This window comes from Natrix helvetica, assembly GCF_964273705.1.
Source record: "Natrix helvetica genome assembly, chromosome: 8".
In the NCBI taxonomy this organism is placed as follows: Eukaryota; Metazoa; Chordata; class Lepidosauria; order Squamata; family Natricidae; genus Natrix; species Natrix helvetica.
This window is the reverse complement of record NC_138559.1, coordinates 16,011,721-16,028,662: the sequence shown is the minus strand read 5'-3', so window position 1 is coordinate 16,028,662 and position 16,942 is coordinate 16,011,721. Positions and strand designations below refer to the sequence as shown.

The window sequence follows — 16,942 nt, the reverse complement described above, 5'->3', positions numbered from 1 at the left end:
TCATTTTGAAAAATGATTTATTAGTGAAAGTGTAAATATAGGTCTCATTTTAAGTTGACAATATAGGAAAGAGTTTGTTATTCTTCCTAATTTTCAGCTTACCCATTTCCCATATCTGAAAGGAATATAATATTCTACATGTGCAGTTTAACTTTGCTAATGGTGCTAAATGTTAAACAATATTTAAGCTTCCCACCACCACACCCCATTCTCTTGCAATAGGTACACAGTTACTTTAACTGTCAGCACATTTCCCTATTAAATCCAACACAGGTGAGGGTAAACGTTTAAATTTTCCAGGTAGATGTCCTCTGATGTGATCAGCGCATTGGTTTCTGTGGGTAACAAGGTATGGCTTAGATCTTCAGCTTTCATCAAGATGCCTTGCCCTGAAGTTCATTTCTCTGGTTAAATCTTTGCTTCAGTGGGAAAAAATGACAAGAGAGGATTCCATATTTTTCAAGAGAGAGACATTTTAATAGTGGCAGCAGTTCTCTGGTGTGCAAATCTAAGATGGGAGCTTATCCCCCAAGCTCATTTTCAGTGGAACTGCATGAATCATGCTTTGCTGAGATCTATGACTCATCTAGTGCTTCACTAACCTCGGATGCACCTTTCAAAGAGAGTTTGTTTTCATTTCTGAGGAGTTGATGGAAGTGGATAGGAATTGAACATTTGCTTCATTTTTCTCCAGAGACAATTCCTCCCCCCCCGCCCCCCTGTCTTGACTGGAGATACAGGTTTCTTAGACATAGAGGCAGCTTTTTCTGGTTTTACTTGGAGAAGACCAAAGCTGCATAGTATTTCCTCAGCAGGCAAAATCTGGCTGGTTGTTGGTTTCCGAGCCACTGGTTCATCACATTTGTAGACATTAGAAAAGCTCAAGGATATCATCTTCCAGAATTCCCTCTGCAACAAGCGAAGTTAGTTGTGTGTTTCTGGTGGACTTTGTTGCTTCAGCAGCAGGCTGTAGAAAGCCTATTGGAACTTCTGGCTTTTGAGAAATGCTGTGATCAGTGGAATTTGTAGGCTTGCTAGTGATGCATTCATGATTCTCATTTTCCTTGCATTTCTCTCCACTTAACAAAGATGCATCCTTTGATGATCCACTGAGGTTTTCTACTTCAAATTTCAACAACATTGGATCCTTAATGTGAGGGTCTTGGTTGACTGAAGAGTGGTCAAGAAATTCATGAACATGATCTCTGCTTCTTAAATTCAGTGGGACAGTCATTGAAAGAGTACTGGCTGTGCTAAGAGTCTCTTCTTCTGATACTCTAGTAAATATACATACATGCATTAAAAACAAGCTATGTAGAACATTTAAACTTATATTATTATATTATTTTATTGCTCTATGTGCATATAGAAGAACAAACGCATGCACTTGTATCATGTGGCAGAATAAATATCTTACATGCCATCTCTCCTCTCACGGAAGCTAATAGATCTGTTTTAAAACATGAGAAGCCATCCAGTTAGTAATTACCGTTGATGGACATGGTCATCTTCATCATCTTTATTAATGGAGACATGTTCATCACCACAAGCTCCACTTCTGTGATACTTGTCAGTCACGGAAGCTTCAGGAAACTGAAGTGTACTTTGATGGGAATCTGAGAACAAAAATGATTACAAAAATACAATGTTGATGTTCTTACTGTCTATTTCCTCCTTATACATCCAAAACCATCCATCACTCCTACCTGCTTCAGGACTGCTCATAGTTGGGGATAAATCTTGTTTGTGTTCAGTAAATTGTCCTTCTATCATTGAAACCTGCAAAGGCAGGAAGCAGAGTTACACTGTGGAATAACTATCAATTTTCAACACAAGAGTAACTTCCACTGCCAAAAAAGGGGATCCGATAACAAGAGTTCATGTTCTCTCCAAAGGAAAGTCACACAGATGCAGCCACAACTTGAACTGTAATCTGAGTCTAAAATATGAGATCATGTTCTTAAGTAACTGGAAAGATTGCAGTTGATTAAATATCTTCTGAAGAATCAGAACAGTTTGAGAGTGACTAATTAGAGAATTTATGGACTTCCCTCCAACCCATCTATTCAAGTGGAAGCTAAGAAGTTGTTCATTTTAATATTTCTGTAAGATTTAGCCTTTCGTGGGGACAAACTGCTCATCATGCTAAGAGGTTCCACCATAAGTTCAAGCTATGGTGGCACCAATGGTTAGAATGCAGTACTGCAAGCTAATTCTGCCAGCAGTTCGATTCTAAGTGGCTCAAAATTGACCCATCCATCCATCCTTCTGAGGTCAGTAAAATGAAGACCTAAATTGTTGGAGGCTATATGCTGACTTTGTAAACCACTTAGAGAGGGCTGTCGAGTACTGTGAATATATAACTCTAAGTATCGTTGCTAATGGTGATAGCATATTGGGGGGGATAAAGGCTATTAAGAGTGCAAAACTCCTCAGTCTCACTAGGTAAACTAGACCAGGAAATCAGCTTCACAGGAAGAACTACCCTTTATTGAGATTGGCTACAGTAATAGAATCCTGCAAATCTGATTGTGCTACACCTCCACCCTTACACACCAGTAAATGAAGCCGGTATTTGCATGGTGCCTTTCCAAGTGTTATCTCAAGTTTTTTGGGACTTTAAAAAAGTCCCATTAGCCTAAGTAATGGTTCTTGCACATTTCCATCAAAGACAACTTCCTTTCTTTGTACACTACTTCATAAACCAGTCCAGAGAAGCAGATACTTTACTCTTGTAATTTTTCATTTGGTAGTCTTCACAAGGAGATGGTCAACATATGGAGGCAAAATTAAGGTAGATTGACTGAATCCAAGAAGACATCCAGAATTCTCATTTGGGTCAATGGGTCTATTCCAAGTGTGACCATCCTGATCTTCTCTGCTATATGTTACTTGGAGAAGCAAACAAGCCCTTACCTTCCTAGGCTTGGCTGCTGGTTTTGACAAAACTTGCCGATGAATCTTTACTAGTCTTCTCTTCAATTTCTGCTTTGGCAAGACAGCGTCACCTAAAAGGATTTAGACTATTGTCATAAAAATGCTTTGTTCTTTTCCATTGCAAGACCTAAAGCACCTATTTTGCCCTTCAGAATCCTTGAAGACCCAGTAGATCTAAACTTTCACCCAAGCCATAGGAAGAGGGAGCTTTCAGTACTACTAATAAGGTGCTAGAAGGCATATAATGTGCAAAGATTGCCCACTTTTGATCCAGATGTGTCATCTATAATTTCTAGATTTGATGGATGAGTACTTAAGCCGCTACATGCTCTTCCATTACTACATAGGTTCATCTTCTAAAATGGCAGCCAGAATAAATGGACCAAATGTTTCATATAAGTACAAATGGCAAGGACAAGATTCCCAGCCGATTTTGAAGGAATGATTTTTGCAGAGGTAGAAGACATGTCCTTTTGAAACTTCATTCTCTGTTCGTCTCTTTCTTTTAAGTTGAATATGGTAACCTCCTTCCCCATCAATTCAAATAAAAGCTAAATATTAAGCACAGTACCAAAAACACTACCTTGTTTTTGCAAGTTTGATGCTGTGATCTTTTCTGCAGACTTCTTGTTAATTTTAAAGAAGAATCTGGAGTTAAAAACAACAACAGTTGAGCTAAGCAATAAAAAACCTTAGTGAGATGTTCGGCACACACAGGTATTCACTCTGTTTACACAGGCAACTACAGTAGGACACCAGCAGAGAAGAGAAGATTGTGCTCCTTTTATGAAAGAGAGATTTCGAATTAAAGGGCCACACTGTAGAATTCACCCAGTTTACTTCCATAGAAAAATTCAAAGTTCCAGCAAGCTGATGCTTTGAGATGAAAAAGGGCCTCTCAGATGTCCTAACCAACATGTCCATGCTGATTCAGATTTCTGAAATCTACTGCCTAACATATTCAAAGGATAATACTGCATTTGACAAGAATAGCTATAGCAAGATTGTCCATTGGTTCTGGGAGCTGAATAGAAAATGCCATTCAAATTCTAGCAACAGGATATGGAAGACTGTTGATTAATCTGCATTAATCTGTTTTACGTAAACTAGTAGCATAAATCTTGTTGCTTAAATAATCTCAACTCTAGTCCACTATTTCCCAACTTTTGCAATCTAATGTCCCTTTCAACTGCAGCCAGCATAGCGTAAGTTTGAAGCTGATATTATCCCTTGTCTGTGGAATGCAGGTCTCTGGTGTTTAACAAGATCTTAGTGATTTAAGAGGGGAATATTATAGTTATCCATTCAGCGATGGGACTTTTTCAAGTTATAATTGTGGCAGAAGCTCAGTCAATACGAATAGGTCATGATGAATGCTGCTAAACAGATTTAATAAGAGCAATGTCTTAGGAACAGAATCGTGTAACCATAGCGTTGCTCTGAATAATTAACTTTGCAACTTTGACAATATTTCTGGCTATGCAATTTACCTGCTAGAAGACTGGGTAGGAGAGGAAGGCGGAGGAGGAGAGGATGCATGCTGCTGGCTTTCCCCTGGCTGTGCTAAAGAACAGCTAGCATCTTGCAGTTGCCCCTGAAGAACAGTCACTGTGGAACAAGGCAAGAGAGCCCGAATTAGCTGTGTCTTTAAAAAAGTCATATTGTTGCGGCGGATTGGGGCCTGTACCCCAATGCACGCCAAAGACAGGACGTGAGACCACGAAGGTGCAAGAGAAAACAGGTTTATTGATGCATCTGAGTTCAGCGTGTTCATACACCAAATTCTGAACTTTCCTTACTTTGTTCAGGACAGGAGTTTTATACCCTCCTAGAGAGGGGGCGTTCAAACAGATATTTGTTCATCAAAAGAAAGGAGTATACATTGCATCTTTGTCCGTAGACAAAACATACATTTTACTGAAGATACAGAAATTGTATTTTGCAAGCTTACAAGGAAGTTACAGGAAAGGGAGTATAAAACTGATATGTCAGCAGCAGCAGGGATGTATCAGCAACTAGACATGTTATTATCTATTAATATGTTTTTTTCCGGCGCAATGTATCTTATACAGACATTAGTTTCCTGTGTCCTTCCATAAAAGCGGATTGCAACATCTTCCAGTAAAATTTGCAATAAGCCTGAAGCAAAAGATATCATTAGTCCTTTAATATGCCGGCTACACTTAATATGCCTACTTGCCGTTCTGATCATTCCTCAGGTGAAAGCAGGGGCTTACTATACTTAAAGGTTGACTGGCTAACATAGGTACGGTCTCTTCCTGCTGCCTCAATATCACCTCTTCTTGAAATAGACATTTTAACATTTTCAGATTTAAAAAACATTCTTATCTTGCCAATTTGGCCTTCAAATCATACTAAAAAATCGATACTGCAAATAAAGTCACCATCAGAACAGTTTCGCTTTCTGTAAGATTAATCCCTGATTTCTCCTACCTGCATGCTCTAATTCCGCCACGGTCTTCTCTGCTGTGAAGGCTCTGCCTTCTAGTTCCTGCTTTTCCATGAACAGGCATTCAAGGTACACTCTCAGCCTCTCTGAGAGTCTTAGCTCTGCACATTCAAACAGCTCCATCCAAAGGAAGCACAAAACAGGAGTCAAACCTAGGCTTTCTTTCCATGGGCACATAATCAAAGATAGTGAGTCTCTTATAACAGCAACCACCTAAATACAGTAACTGTTGAAGCATCAGAAGCATATGCAGGAGATGCATTTTCTATATTAGAAGATGCTTTGCCCACATACACCTACCAGTCCTACCTACAATGGTACCTTGGTTCTCAATTGCTTTAAAACTCATTGAATGTGGTACTCAATGCATTTTGATGTGAAAATCTTGTCCCGGTACTCATTGTTTGTTTGGTACTCAAAGCACAAGCTAGAACTTGTTGCTGTTGGCTGTCTTGTGACTCACTACATTATTCCTTATCGTGGGAAAAAATTGTTTGGTATTCATCACATCTCCCAGAAACAATTAACGTTGAGTGCCCAAGTACCACAGTACAATTTTAGATTTATATGCAAGCATCTTATTTCAAGAAAGCAAAGATGCAACATCCTAATCTTGTTGTTTTCAATAGAAACCCCCAATTCAAACAGCCAGCTCTACCTCTGGTAACACAAGTTGATCAATTTCACTCAGCACACAAACTAACTTGCGGTTGTCCTTCCTGGCATTATCCAACTCAAGCTCAAGTTCTAAACAAAACAGAAAAAGGGATATCAGATCAGCATCATACACTTCTGATACCATTAGAACAGGGGCATTCATTTCCAGAATGTCCTCCAAATTAGAGCTGTGATTTACTCTGCAGCATCTCTAATTTGATCAACTTCCTCCTTGATAACACAACAAATTTGCCCTTTAGAATTGTAAGCTGCCCAAGAGTTACTTGGTGAAGTTGAGTGGCTACAAAAATGGAAAAATAAGCATTTGGCTCACTTGGTGTTGTTGTCTGCCAGCAGCCTGTGGAGCTGGCAACAGAGTCGGACAGTGAGGAGGTTGGGGAGGAACATGGGCCAGTCCTGGAGTCTGGGAAGTCTTGGATGAGGGCTCTGCATTGGAGGCAGAGATGGGGCCAGGGCCATCTGGGAGTTATATGCTGCCTCTGGAACCTCCAGAGTGAGACAGCAGCGAGGCAGAGGAACAGACTCCCCGTGTTCCCAGTCCGTGCAGAGCTACCAGAAGGCAAGAACAGTTAATACAGAAGGGACCACTTGGGAGTAAGGCTTGGAGGTGATGGGCTCCTCCCATAGGACATAAAGGAGAAGCAAAGGCACGTGAGCCTTTGCAGGAAACAACTTGGTTCATGCTGGTCAGTTTACCTTCTGAAGCTCCGTTTTGACTCTTTGCTCCACGTGGCCTTGCCAAGCTAATTGCCAATTAAGTCTTTAGCAGCATTTCAAGGAGCATAATGTTGGGTGCTTATCTCGAAAGACTTTGGCAGCCTATTGTAGGACTCTTTACAACTATTTGATATTCATTACGGGCTGTGAATGAATATAATTCACAGCCTTTGAAATAAAAAGAGGAGTTTTGGGACTAAGCATCTGCTTTTTACTACATCAGGAAGCCTAGGTCAGAACACGTGAGTGGCACACAGGGCCCTTCCCAATTTGTTCACATGATGCTTTTTTATTCAATATTTTCTCCTTCCCAGAACTTTTAAGAGACTTTTTTTGGGTAATTGTGACTTTTCATATATTACCACATTGTACTTATTCCAGTCTAGCAACATTACAATTTCTGTGTTTGTGTGTGTGTCATCTTCAAAATATTTTCTCTAACCTTACCTTTTATTGAATTAGAAAGGGAGAGGAATTTTTTGTTGGGCCTTCATTTATTTTTTTATTATTGGTGGGGAAATTAAAAATGGCTACTCATACTTCTCAGACTTTCAGCTTTAAAGCCAATAATTTTTTTCCCTTCAAAACAGCAAAGATTAGGGATTTGTACTGCACCTTAAAGCAAGCAATCAGTGAATATCACTGAAAGCAGTAGAATTTATTTGAGCCAATGTGCTAGCGATGAAGTGGAAATCATCTCTCTTATACCAAGGTTTGTGTGTTTGCCCAAAAAACTTCATGGAACAAATATACCATTTCTCTATTAATAACACACACTGACTTTATAATATCAGATATACACTATAAAGCTCAATAGGTGGAATACTCAAAACTGACTGGAATTTTAAAATCTTTGTCTCTTAAATTTGTCAAGTTTGAGAAGCAATGCTTTAGAAGAGGCTGTTAATTGCTAGTAGAGAAATGATTGTAGTCTTGTTACATCAAGTTTCAATAGATTAATAAAATCAGTTTACCTCTGATACGCCTTTGATATACTTCAGTTGCCATATCTGTGGCCCAGTGTTCTCTTTGGGATAGAGAATCTTGGACTTGCTAGAAAGGAAGTTTTTATTTTTTAAAAAAAATTAGCCATCTTATGTTTTCCACTTACAAGAGATCATAGCAGGGGTGGGGTCCTGCCAGTTCTAACCTCTTCTATAGAAGAGGTTCCACAAATCTACAGTGCCATTTAGAACCGGTTCCAGCTCCTTCCCCCCGCCCGACTGCACATCATCAAGATGAAGAGCGAGAGGAGGAATTCTGGGAGTTGAAGTCCACAAATCTTAAAGCTGTCAAGTTTGAACACCCTTGTGGTTTTTTTCTAAAGAGTTAGGGGTGCAAGGGTCTTGTAACTTGACAGCTTTAAGACTTGCGTGCTTCAAATGCCAGTGTTTCTGAGCCAACATTTTGGTTGCTAAGCAAGAGCGTTGTTAAGTGAGTTTCACCACATTTTACAAGTTGGCCATGCCCACCCAGTCACATGGCTGGCAAGCCACTCCCATTCGGTCACATGGCCAGCAAGCCACTCCCGCAAAGCAGGCCACACCTACAGAAGAGGATCTAAAAAAATTTGAAACCCACCACTGGATCATAGCCATCATTTCCATGAAAGATCTTTCGTCTATCTATGTATCACTGAATTGAAATGCCTTTAATTGGATGAAATGATGCATTACAGGGCAACCATTTTTGAATCTGGGTCACCTCAAATGGACTAATTCAGAATGCATCCTGAATCCACGACCCACAACTCCTAAAGGAATAAAGTTTGGGGAAGTTGTAGCCGTTTCTGTGCTATTGGCAGTTGCTGCACTGCTCTGCTGTTTTCTTCTTCAACCTTCTGTGACAGTTTCCCAGCAACTCCTGAAATCCCTCACTGCCTTTCCCACTCAGAAAAAGCCACTTACCTGCCTGCCAAATTCCCACAAGGAAATTCAATGGAGAAGCAGGTAAGAAGTTGTTCCTGCTCCCCTGGCTTTTTGGCTCACCCTTGGTCATACTGTTTTTCTCTGTTTAGGTAAACAAATATCTCTAAAACAATGACTCAACATAACTCATGTTGTCTAATAATCTACTAATCTTCTATCACAGGGGTGTCCAAACTTGGCAACTTTAAGACTTGTGGACTTCAACTCCCAGAATTCCCCAGCCAGCTCTGCTGGGAATTGAAGTCCACAAGTCTTAAAGTTGCCAATTCTGGGAGTTGAAGTCCACAAGTCTTAAAGTTGCCAAGTTTGGACACCCCTGTTCTATCACTTTTGGTAAGATGAGGCATCCCTGCTGAATAATATCTCCTGCCATGGTTTTAACCCTATATTTTCTGGAAATCAATACTTTTTAGGTGCACACCTGAAAAGGCCAGAAAGTTATAAGATTTTTCTTTAATTTCTCATCAGCTAATTGTCTAATTATATTCGCTACGGGCAAGTAGCATTGGTATAATTTGATAGTGATTTCCAAATGACTGCTTTCCTAACTCAGTTTCCTCTTTCTAGGATTCAGAATTTCCTACCTACTTGCTTGACATTTTAAAAGTTTTCTTCTCACTATCCAACATCAGCTCAGACAAAATTTGTGTTGCTATCCCATTCAATAGATAAGAAACCATTTTGAATTGGTCCTTTTCTAAAACACTAGTAGCCAGTGGTTCTAAAATACTAATATTCAGCGGAGTGATTATTTCAGTTAACAATATTTTCTCTTAAATACATTACACTTGCACCCACAATTACTACGGTACTGAACTCCAGTGACAAGGTCCACCTATGGTTTTCTATATTTCCATATCTTTCTGCCCTTTGACAGATCTGATTTTGACCATTTTTAAAGCACAGTTTCAACAGAAACAGTGCATTCAGTCTTGGGTCTAACAATCATAAGTGGACAAAGACCTTGTCATCAACAGATCACAAAATCATTAAGTAGTTTTTTTTAAATTCTTCAAACTCTTCATCAGAATAGAAACTGGCCAATAATGATGTGGAGAAAGGAAGCCAGTTTGGTGTAACAGTTGCCAAATACTGAGTATGGTAGTTAATGGTTTCATTTTCCCAGGGTGTATTTCAGTATCAGCAGCTGCTAGCAATGATACTAATAGCTGAGCAATTCATGCAACCTACAATATTCACAGGTTTCAAATAGTAAACTTTAAGTTTAAAACAAGTAGCTCATCTTAGCTTGCATATCTACATATCCTTTCTCATGTAACAATACAATACAATACAATAGAGGAGTTGGAAGGGACCTTACCTTAACCTTAACTTCTAATAGAGATCTTTAGAAATCTCAATTCTTACTTAGTATTTATAGCATTTGGGGTTATGCCAAAGTGCATAGAGTAAGAATATAATTCAGATTTACCTGTACATCACTTTCTGGAGCAATGCAGCCATTATCATTTGTATAGGATTCTTCCTGCTGATGTTGCTGTGGTGGATTAAGCACAGCCCCTGAGGGGAATACAATTCTTGAAAAACTGAGAACATGAAGCAGAGACCCTGTTTTTCCAACATAAGTAGCACCCATAATGTTTTTGTAATAGCATAGCAATGAACAAAGGTCTTAACATCTTTGAAACTCACTGAAAATCTGCAAGGTTAGTTAAAGGTTTCCAAGGCAAACTCAAGCCAGTTCTAGGTGCAGGCAGATGAAGCCCCGATTAAAACATTCCCCATTGTCTTGAGGTTCAAGGATAAAAACTAACCAGAAGTTTAAAACCCATAAACTCTTAATAATGAGTTATAGCTCAATTGGAAAGGAGGGAAAAACAAACCCACTTTGCAAAGAAAAGGTCTCCATTTAAATCCAATGTCAGGCATCTGTGGTTAGAATTAACCAATGATGAAACTCTCATGCTTGAGAAAGAACCTAGCGTTCCAGGACAGTCTTGCATATAGAAAAGAATGGTGTTGGAATTGTTCTATGTGGAAGTCCCAAAGGTGCTTTTTTTTTTTTTGTCCAAAAGGCAACTGGACTTGGTGGGTTAGAAAACATTTTGCCTCTTATCCAAGAAGCTTTTTCAGTTCTGACTGGAGGGGAATGGAAGGATTTAATGGAGAAATGAAATGTTGTGAAACCAAGACTGAACTTGGTTTGGACAAAAAGAGAAGCTTTGTGACAGCTATGCCCTGGATGTTGGAGAACGTCCATAGAATTTGAAAGCTTCCTATTCTCCTAACACACTCTGTGGAGTGTAAAGCAGGTGCAAATTTACCTTTTACTATTTAAAATACGATATCCCATTTAATCCTTTAAATCATTATTTCTCAACCCAGCAAAAGCAGTAGTAAATGAAATCACAGTTAATTTAGAGATGCAATAAGGGTTCTAAGGTATTGCTAAATTTCAACACAAAGCATTCCCTTCTCTAGTAATACCCTCTTGATTAAAAAAACTAATGTTCCATTGCTGATGGTCTACATTTATTCATCATTCCAAGGAAATAAACTCCCAACAAACCTTTGGCTTTCAAACAACAAAGAGCTGCTTTTATTCCACCTCTCCGGCCATTCCTCTGATTAGACATATTTGACTCTCACAAAAATCTCCCACTGAACTTCCTTTTTATCTTTATTTGCTCTTCTCCCATTGGAGAAACTAATCAGGGCACATGTGTTGCTTACTAACTGGTTTAAGGTCTCAGCTGACCATCTATTGTCTTATAAGATAGCCAACATCTGAATTAGCCCTTGCAGCTGTGCTTCTAACAAGCCTTCCTTGCTAGCAGTTAGCAGATCAGGTTTGGCTTTAAAGTAGCCTACCATTTTTTTTCCTGCCTAAAATAAATCTATTATGGTTAAGGGTTTCCCCAAGCTACCCTTTATGGGAGAATGGCTTATTGACTAGGTTTTGCATAGAACAAGCAATGCCTTAATGAAATTGAAACTTTTTACAATGGAATTTCACAATGTGATTGTAAAAAGATATTGTCCTGAAGGTTGAGAAGTGAAATCTTGGATGAGGAAGCGAAACATTTTCAAAGGGAAAAAAAAGGCCAGGTGCCTTTTGGAAAAAAAGAACTTTGGGACACCCTAACCTGGATGATTGAGAATCTCCACAGATGTAAAAAGATACTATGACAACCCCGTGTGACTTATATTTCTGCTTCTACCTATGAAGAAATACATAATAACCAATTGTCCATCACATTTACACAGAGAAAACTAAGAAGATTAAAATCACAATTGTGTTCTTCACTGCTACTAGCAATTCTTCAATTGGTAATTCTGCTGTTATCTGTTTTTAGGGAATACTCCTTAATTTTTGGTTCCTTGTGATTTCTGGAGATGCTTTGTAACTGATTCTATCAGATTCATTTCTTCTCTCCCTGCTTCAATCAGGATCTGTGGTACGTTTTAAAATAGACTAGTGGATGTATTTTGACAATACCTAGACAGTATTGATTCCTCTGGGCTCTAATATACAGTCCCAAGAGGCCTGTTTAGCATATATTTTATTTTGGTTTTGGAGAAAAGGTACTTCTCATTTAGCAACTGCCTCCTTTAACGACTGTTTGCAGTTTTAGGATGGTGGGATAGAAAAAAATAACTTTATAACCAACATTCAAGATTTGCTACCTTGAACTATGCCGTCTACATTCCGACCTGAGCTTAGTGCACAAGATAACCTGTCATAATGTCCTACCTGTTAATGACTACTTTTTACTTCAACTGCAATAACACAAGGGCTATCAATAGATACAAACTAAATGTAATCCGTTCTAATCTTGATTGCAGAAAAAACGATTCCAGCAATAGAGTAGAAAATGTGTGGAACACCCTATCTCCGTGATGGTGGTAGGTGGCACGCAGAGCCGTTTCAGAGGGCACGTAAGGTGTTACCCTCTCAGCTCCAGCGCACATCCGCTTTCTAGCCAGTTGATTTTTGGCCTTGATTTTCATCTGTTTTTCGCCCTCCGGAGGGCGGAAAACTGCCCAACATGGCCCACCGGAAGTTTGGGAACGAACTTCTGGGTTGCCCATTGGGCTGCTTTTCTCCCTCCGGAGGAAGCCTGCAGAGGGCAAAAAATGGCCTAACGCACCTCCCGGAAGTCTAGACGCGCAGGGGGATTGTGCATGCATGTGCGGGGGAGGGTCATTGCATTATGGGTGTGGGCACGTGTGTGCGCGACACCCCCCCCACTTTTGGCACGCCTCGACAAAAAGGTTAGCCATCACTGCCCTACCTGATCCTGTTGTTAGTTCCTCTAACCCCCATAGCTTTTACCTTAAGCTGTCTACCGTGGACCTTACGCATTTAAGAGGTCCCTAAGGGGGCATGCATAAGCGCACCAGCGTGCCTACCGCCCCTGTCCTACTGTCCACATTTATATGTACTCTTTTTATGTGTTTGTGGCTGTTTTGCTTATTTATATCCATTTATTTGTGCCATTTTTTTTCATGTGTTTTCATACTTGTTTCCTCGTACTTGTTGGCAAGTAAATACATAAATGAAAACAAACATCACACTTATGACCTCAGGTCTGTAAAGCAAAGGGACGCTGAAGAAAGCTCATAAGCAGAGTGCGTATGGCCTCACTTAACAACCAGTTGCGTGTCCCAATCGTGAGCACTAAATGATGATTGCCTATACAGTGATTAAAACCTACTTTTCCAGTTGCTTAAGTTATGATAGCAATTTTAACTGTCTCAGCTCTACAGTCTGGCTCTGCCTTCCATATATATATATATTGCTTTGTTGCTGATTTCTTGTTTTGGAATTATTTGTGATTTGTTGCAGTAGTAATATATTTTGATGTTTTATTATACTCTATAAGCCCTGATGGGCTTAATGGGACTAATGAATTGTATGGCTCAATATGATGGCATCTACTGCAATTGTTTTATCATCTTTTAAAACATGTCTTTATGCATTTCAAATTCCATTTATCTGACATCTATACAATTGTGATGAAAAAAATTTAGTGCAACCTTAATGTAGCCTTTTTTGGGGGGTGATCCATTATGTAAACTTTATTGCTTACAAGTGGATTTGCACAGTGTTCTTACATTTAACTGAACAGCTGGTTACAGAGAGTGCAGACATCTACTGATCTACTCAAGCGTCGTTGGTGAAACAGACAATCCAGTTGTTACCGACTGTCCTCTGCAGTGGAGCAATTTTCATTTTTTACGTTAAAACGCCAACGGAAAGCTATGCATTCTTTCAAATGGAACAGCTGAAATGCTAAGGAACAGGCTGGCCTACCTAAAACTACCAGCAGGACCTCCGAGGGACAAAAACATTCGAACGACACCAACAGGGCCACGAGCACCTCAATATAGTCTTAGTCGCTTCTGAAAATTATCCACGACTGAACTGAGAAAAAGAGCAACAGAAGTCTCCTACAGTTCCAAACCATCTTTGCTGACATATGAATCTATAGATTAGGTTAAACAACTTGGGGGTCTTTGCGTAACACATATACTCCCTTAGGGCCCACTAGATTCTTGTCTCTCCCGATTTAATTTTTAGAAGGTTCTTCTCTCAGAAGCTAATCAGGATGCAATGCACCAGTCTCTAGCACAATTACTCAGAAAGATCCTTGACCTCCTTCCAGTGGTCCCAACTGGCAGGGAAAAGAAGAGATTCATGAGATGAGAAAGTGTGTGAAGTGGTTGTAGGTGGGTGGAGCAACCTTGCCACTTTATTTGTAGTAATCAAACAAAGGCAGTCCTTGGCTTTTAGCAGCTCATTTAGTGACCATTCAAAGACAATAGCAGCACTGCAAAATGTAATTTCTGAAGGTTTTTCAGTTATGACGGTTGCTTCGTCCCCATAGACATAGGATCAAAATTCAGATACTTGGCAACGGACTTCATATTTATGACGGTTGCAGTGTCCCGGGGTCATGTGATTTCCCCCCCCCCCCTTTTGCAACCTTCTGACCATGGGGAAGCCAGATTCATTTAACAACCATGTTACTAACTTAACAACTGCAGTGATTCACTTACCGACTGCGGCGAGGATGTAAATGGGGGCAAAACTCACTTAACAAATGTCTCGCTTAGCAGCGGAAAGTTTGGGTTCAGTTGTGGTCCTAGGTCGAGGGCTACCTGTATTTTTTATATCCGGCCATGCTAATCATAGCAGTCGGCCACCAGAGACTCACAACCTTCAATGATTAAAAGATTTCCACTGTAATGTAGAAAATCAGGGATCAATGGGCAATACCAGATGGAAAGCAGAATTTTGCAAGAGCAGGTGATGGAAGGTCTCTCCTCATCCTTCTAACAGCTCAGAAGCTCAGAAGAAAGGATATCTATGGAGGCAAAGATGAACCACAATAAGCTCGAGACTTATATGGCTATGGGCTAACTTTTGAGTATGAAATAGTTGTTGAGAAACTTCTGGCTCTAAAGCAGGGGTGTCCAAACTTGGGAACTTTAAGACTTGTGGACTTCAACTCCCAGAATTGGCAACTTTAAGACTTGTGGACTTCAATTCCCAGCAGAGCTGGCTGGGGAATTCTGGGAGTTGAAGTCCACAAGTCTTAAAGTTCCCAAGTTTGGGCACCCCTGAGCTAGAGGCTCATGATTTATGAAAGGCCCACCCCCCTAAAGAAAAGAAGAAGAAGCCTCCATATGACCAGTACAGAACAGACTCCCATTTTCTTGAACATTTATTGATCATGTTTAGCTTATTCAGGTATCACAGTTTTTTACATTAAAATATTTCCATGCTATTTCCCCATCCCCGTGATTCCCAACCCTCCCCAGATTCAGAGAAAAATAGAATTGACACAACTTTGATGGAATGCATCAAGCGTAAAGGGAGGGAGGGGGGGGGAAGAGGCTACTGCACCCAAGTTACAGAGCACACAGAACAAAACAGTACAAAGAAGATCCGCCTAGGACAAAGCTTGGGAGGGCCAAAGGGGTGACATGTTGGGACTGACAGTCTTTGCAGCCTGAACCATCGGAAACCTTTCCAAGCAATACCCAACTGAGATCTGGGATGTTGTCCTGTAGTTTTGTGATCTGGATCCCCAAAATTGGGAGTAGCGGGAGAGGCCCCCCCCAAGGAATAGGTTGGAAGCCAAAATCAAGATGAAAACGTACCAAGTATTTGGCTCCGGGCTTTGAAATTCAGGCAAGCCTGTTCTACAAAAGCACTGGTCGGCCAACGCCACCTACTGCCTAGCGCCAAAGCAATGTTTAGAACTGTGCTCAATGGCTAATGAAGTTCACTTATGGAAGATGGTTGAAAGAAAAATTTAAGGCTGGGGTAGGGTTCAAATCTAAATACTTTCCAAAGTGTCGCTCAACAACAAGACTTTAAAATAGCTCTTTGCCTATTCAGTGTGCCTTCTAACTTTCTGGATCATTAGGAATTGAACAAGAGGACCGCTTGGTCTAAACCAGGGGTGTCCAAACTTGGGAACTTTAAGACTTGTGGACTTCAACTCCCAGAATTCCCCAGCCAGCCATGCTGGCTGGGGAATTCTGGGAGTTGAAGTCCACAAGTCTTAAAGTTCCCAAGTTTGGACACCCCTGGTCTAAACATTGAAATGATCCATGCATATTTCAAGCAAAGGCTCCTCAGCTTTATTCAAACAGAAGGGTCTGCTGCAGTTGGAAAACATTGGGCCTTCCAGAGTAGCGTGAAGACAATATTTGTAGCCCAGGATTGATATGAGGGATCCTTGGTGCTCTCTGAGCTGGTTTCTTTTCTTGCAGACATTTCATGACCCAACTAGGTAACATCATCAGTGCTGGTAAGGAGCGGGCTTTGCTCTCAAATTATATTCTGGTGGCTTGCCTGTCGCTATTGGTGGGGTGGTCTTCATACCCCAATCAAAAAAACTACCAAAGAGCCCGCAGTAAACAACCCAACCAAATAATCTCTTAAAATCATCCCCAACAACACTGACAGGGCAAACCACGAGAATATAAACTGACGGCAAACCACATTTACTTACTAGCACTAATGATGTTACTTAATTTGGGTAATGAAACGTCTGGAAAAAAAAAAACACAACCCAGGTCAGAGAGCACCAAGGGCCCAGGGGCGTGCGGTCAGGGGAGGCAGAGCCTCACCGCTCTCATCATGAAAATAAAAAAAAGGGGGGGGGAGGGAAAAGGCGCTGAGGAGCCTTCTGCACACATGGTCCGGGAATGGGACCACGTGTGCAGGAGGCTC

General features: G+C 40.4%; 1 protein-coding gene and 1 long non-coding RNA gene across 2 annotated transcripts in view; both read right to left on the bottom strand.

The window, feature by feature from the left end:
* LOC309395965 (uncharacterized protein) lies at positions 1 to 11,492 on the bottom strand. Its single transcript, XM_081960676.1, has 11 exons — positions 11,261 to 11,492; positions 10,163 to 10,251; positions 7,777 to 7,855; positions 6,066 to 6,154; positions 5,392 to 5,524; positions 4,428 to 4,545; positions 3,521 to 3,585; positions 2,917 to 3,008; positions 1,707 to 1,779; positions 1,490 to 1,616; positions 1 to 1,277 (listed from the first exon to the last, which is right to left on the bottom strand). The coding sequence occupies exons 1-11, from the start codon at positions 11,325 to 11,327 to the stop codon at positions 872 to 874; spliced, it is 1,338 nt and encodes a 445-aa protein (XP_081816802.1). The 5' UTR covers positions 11,328 to 11,492; the 3' UTR covers positions 1 to 871.
* Positions 11,493 to 15,399: 3,907 nt separating this feature from the next.
* LOC309395966 overlaps positions 15,400 to 16,942 on the bottom strand; it is a 478,400-nt gene continuing 476,857 nt past the window's right edge. The window contains exon 2 of the long non-coding RNA XR_014176012.1: positions 15,400 to 16,720. This is a non-coding gene — a long non-coding RNA (uncharacterized lncRNA). The remainder of the gene's footprint in view (positions 16,721 to 16,942) is intronic.

Bases quoted from the DNA above. Each gene is read 5' to 3' on its own strand.
- LOC309395965 (XM_081960676.1), bottom strand. From the start codon at position 11,327: ATGTCTAATCAGAGGAATGGCCGGAGAGGTGGAATAAAAGCAGCTCTT. The intron at 7,856-10,162 runs GTAAATCTGAAT...CTTCCTTTCTAG, and splicing joins CTCCAGAAAGTGATGTACAG to CAAGTCCAAGATTCTCTATC. The intron at 5,525-6,065 runs GTAGAGCTGGCT...CTTTGGATGGAG, and splicing joins ATCAACTTGTGTTACCAGAG to CTGTTTGAATGTGCAGAGCT.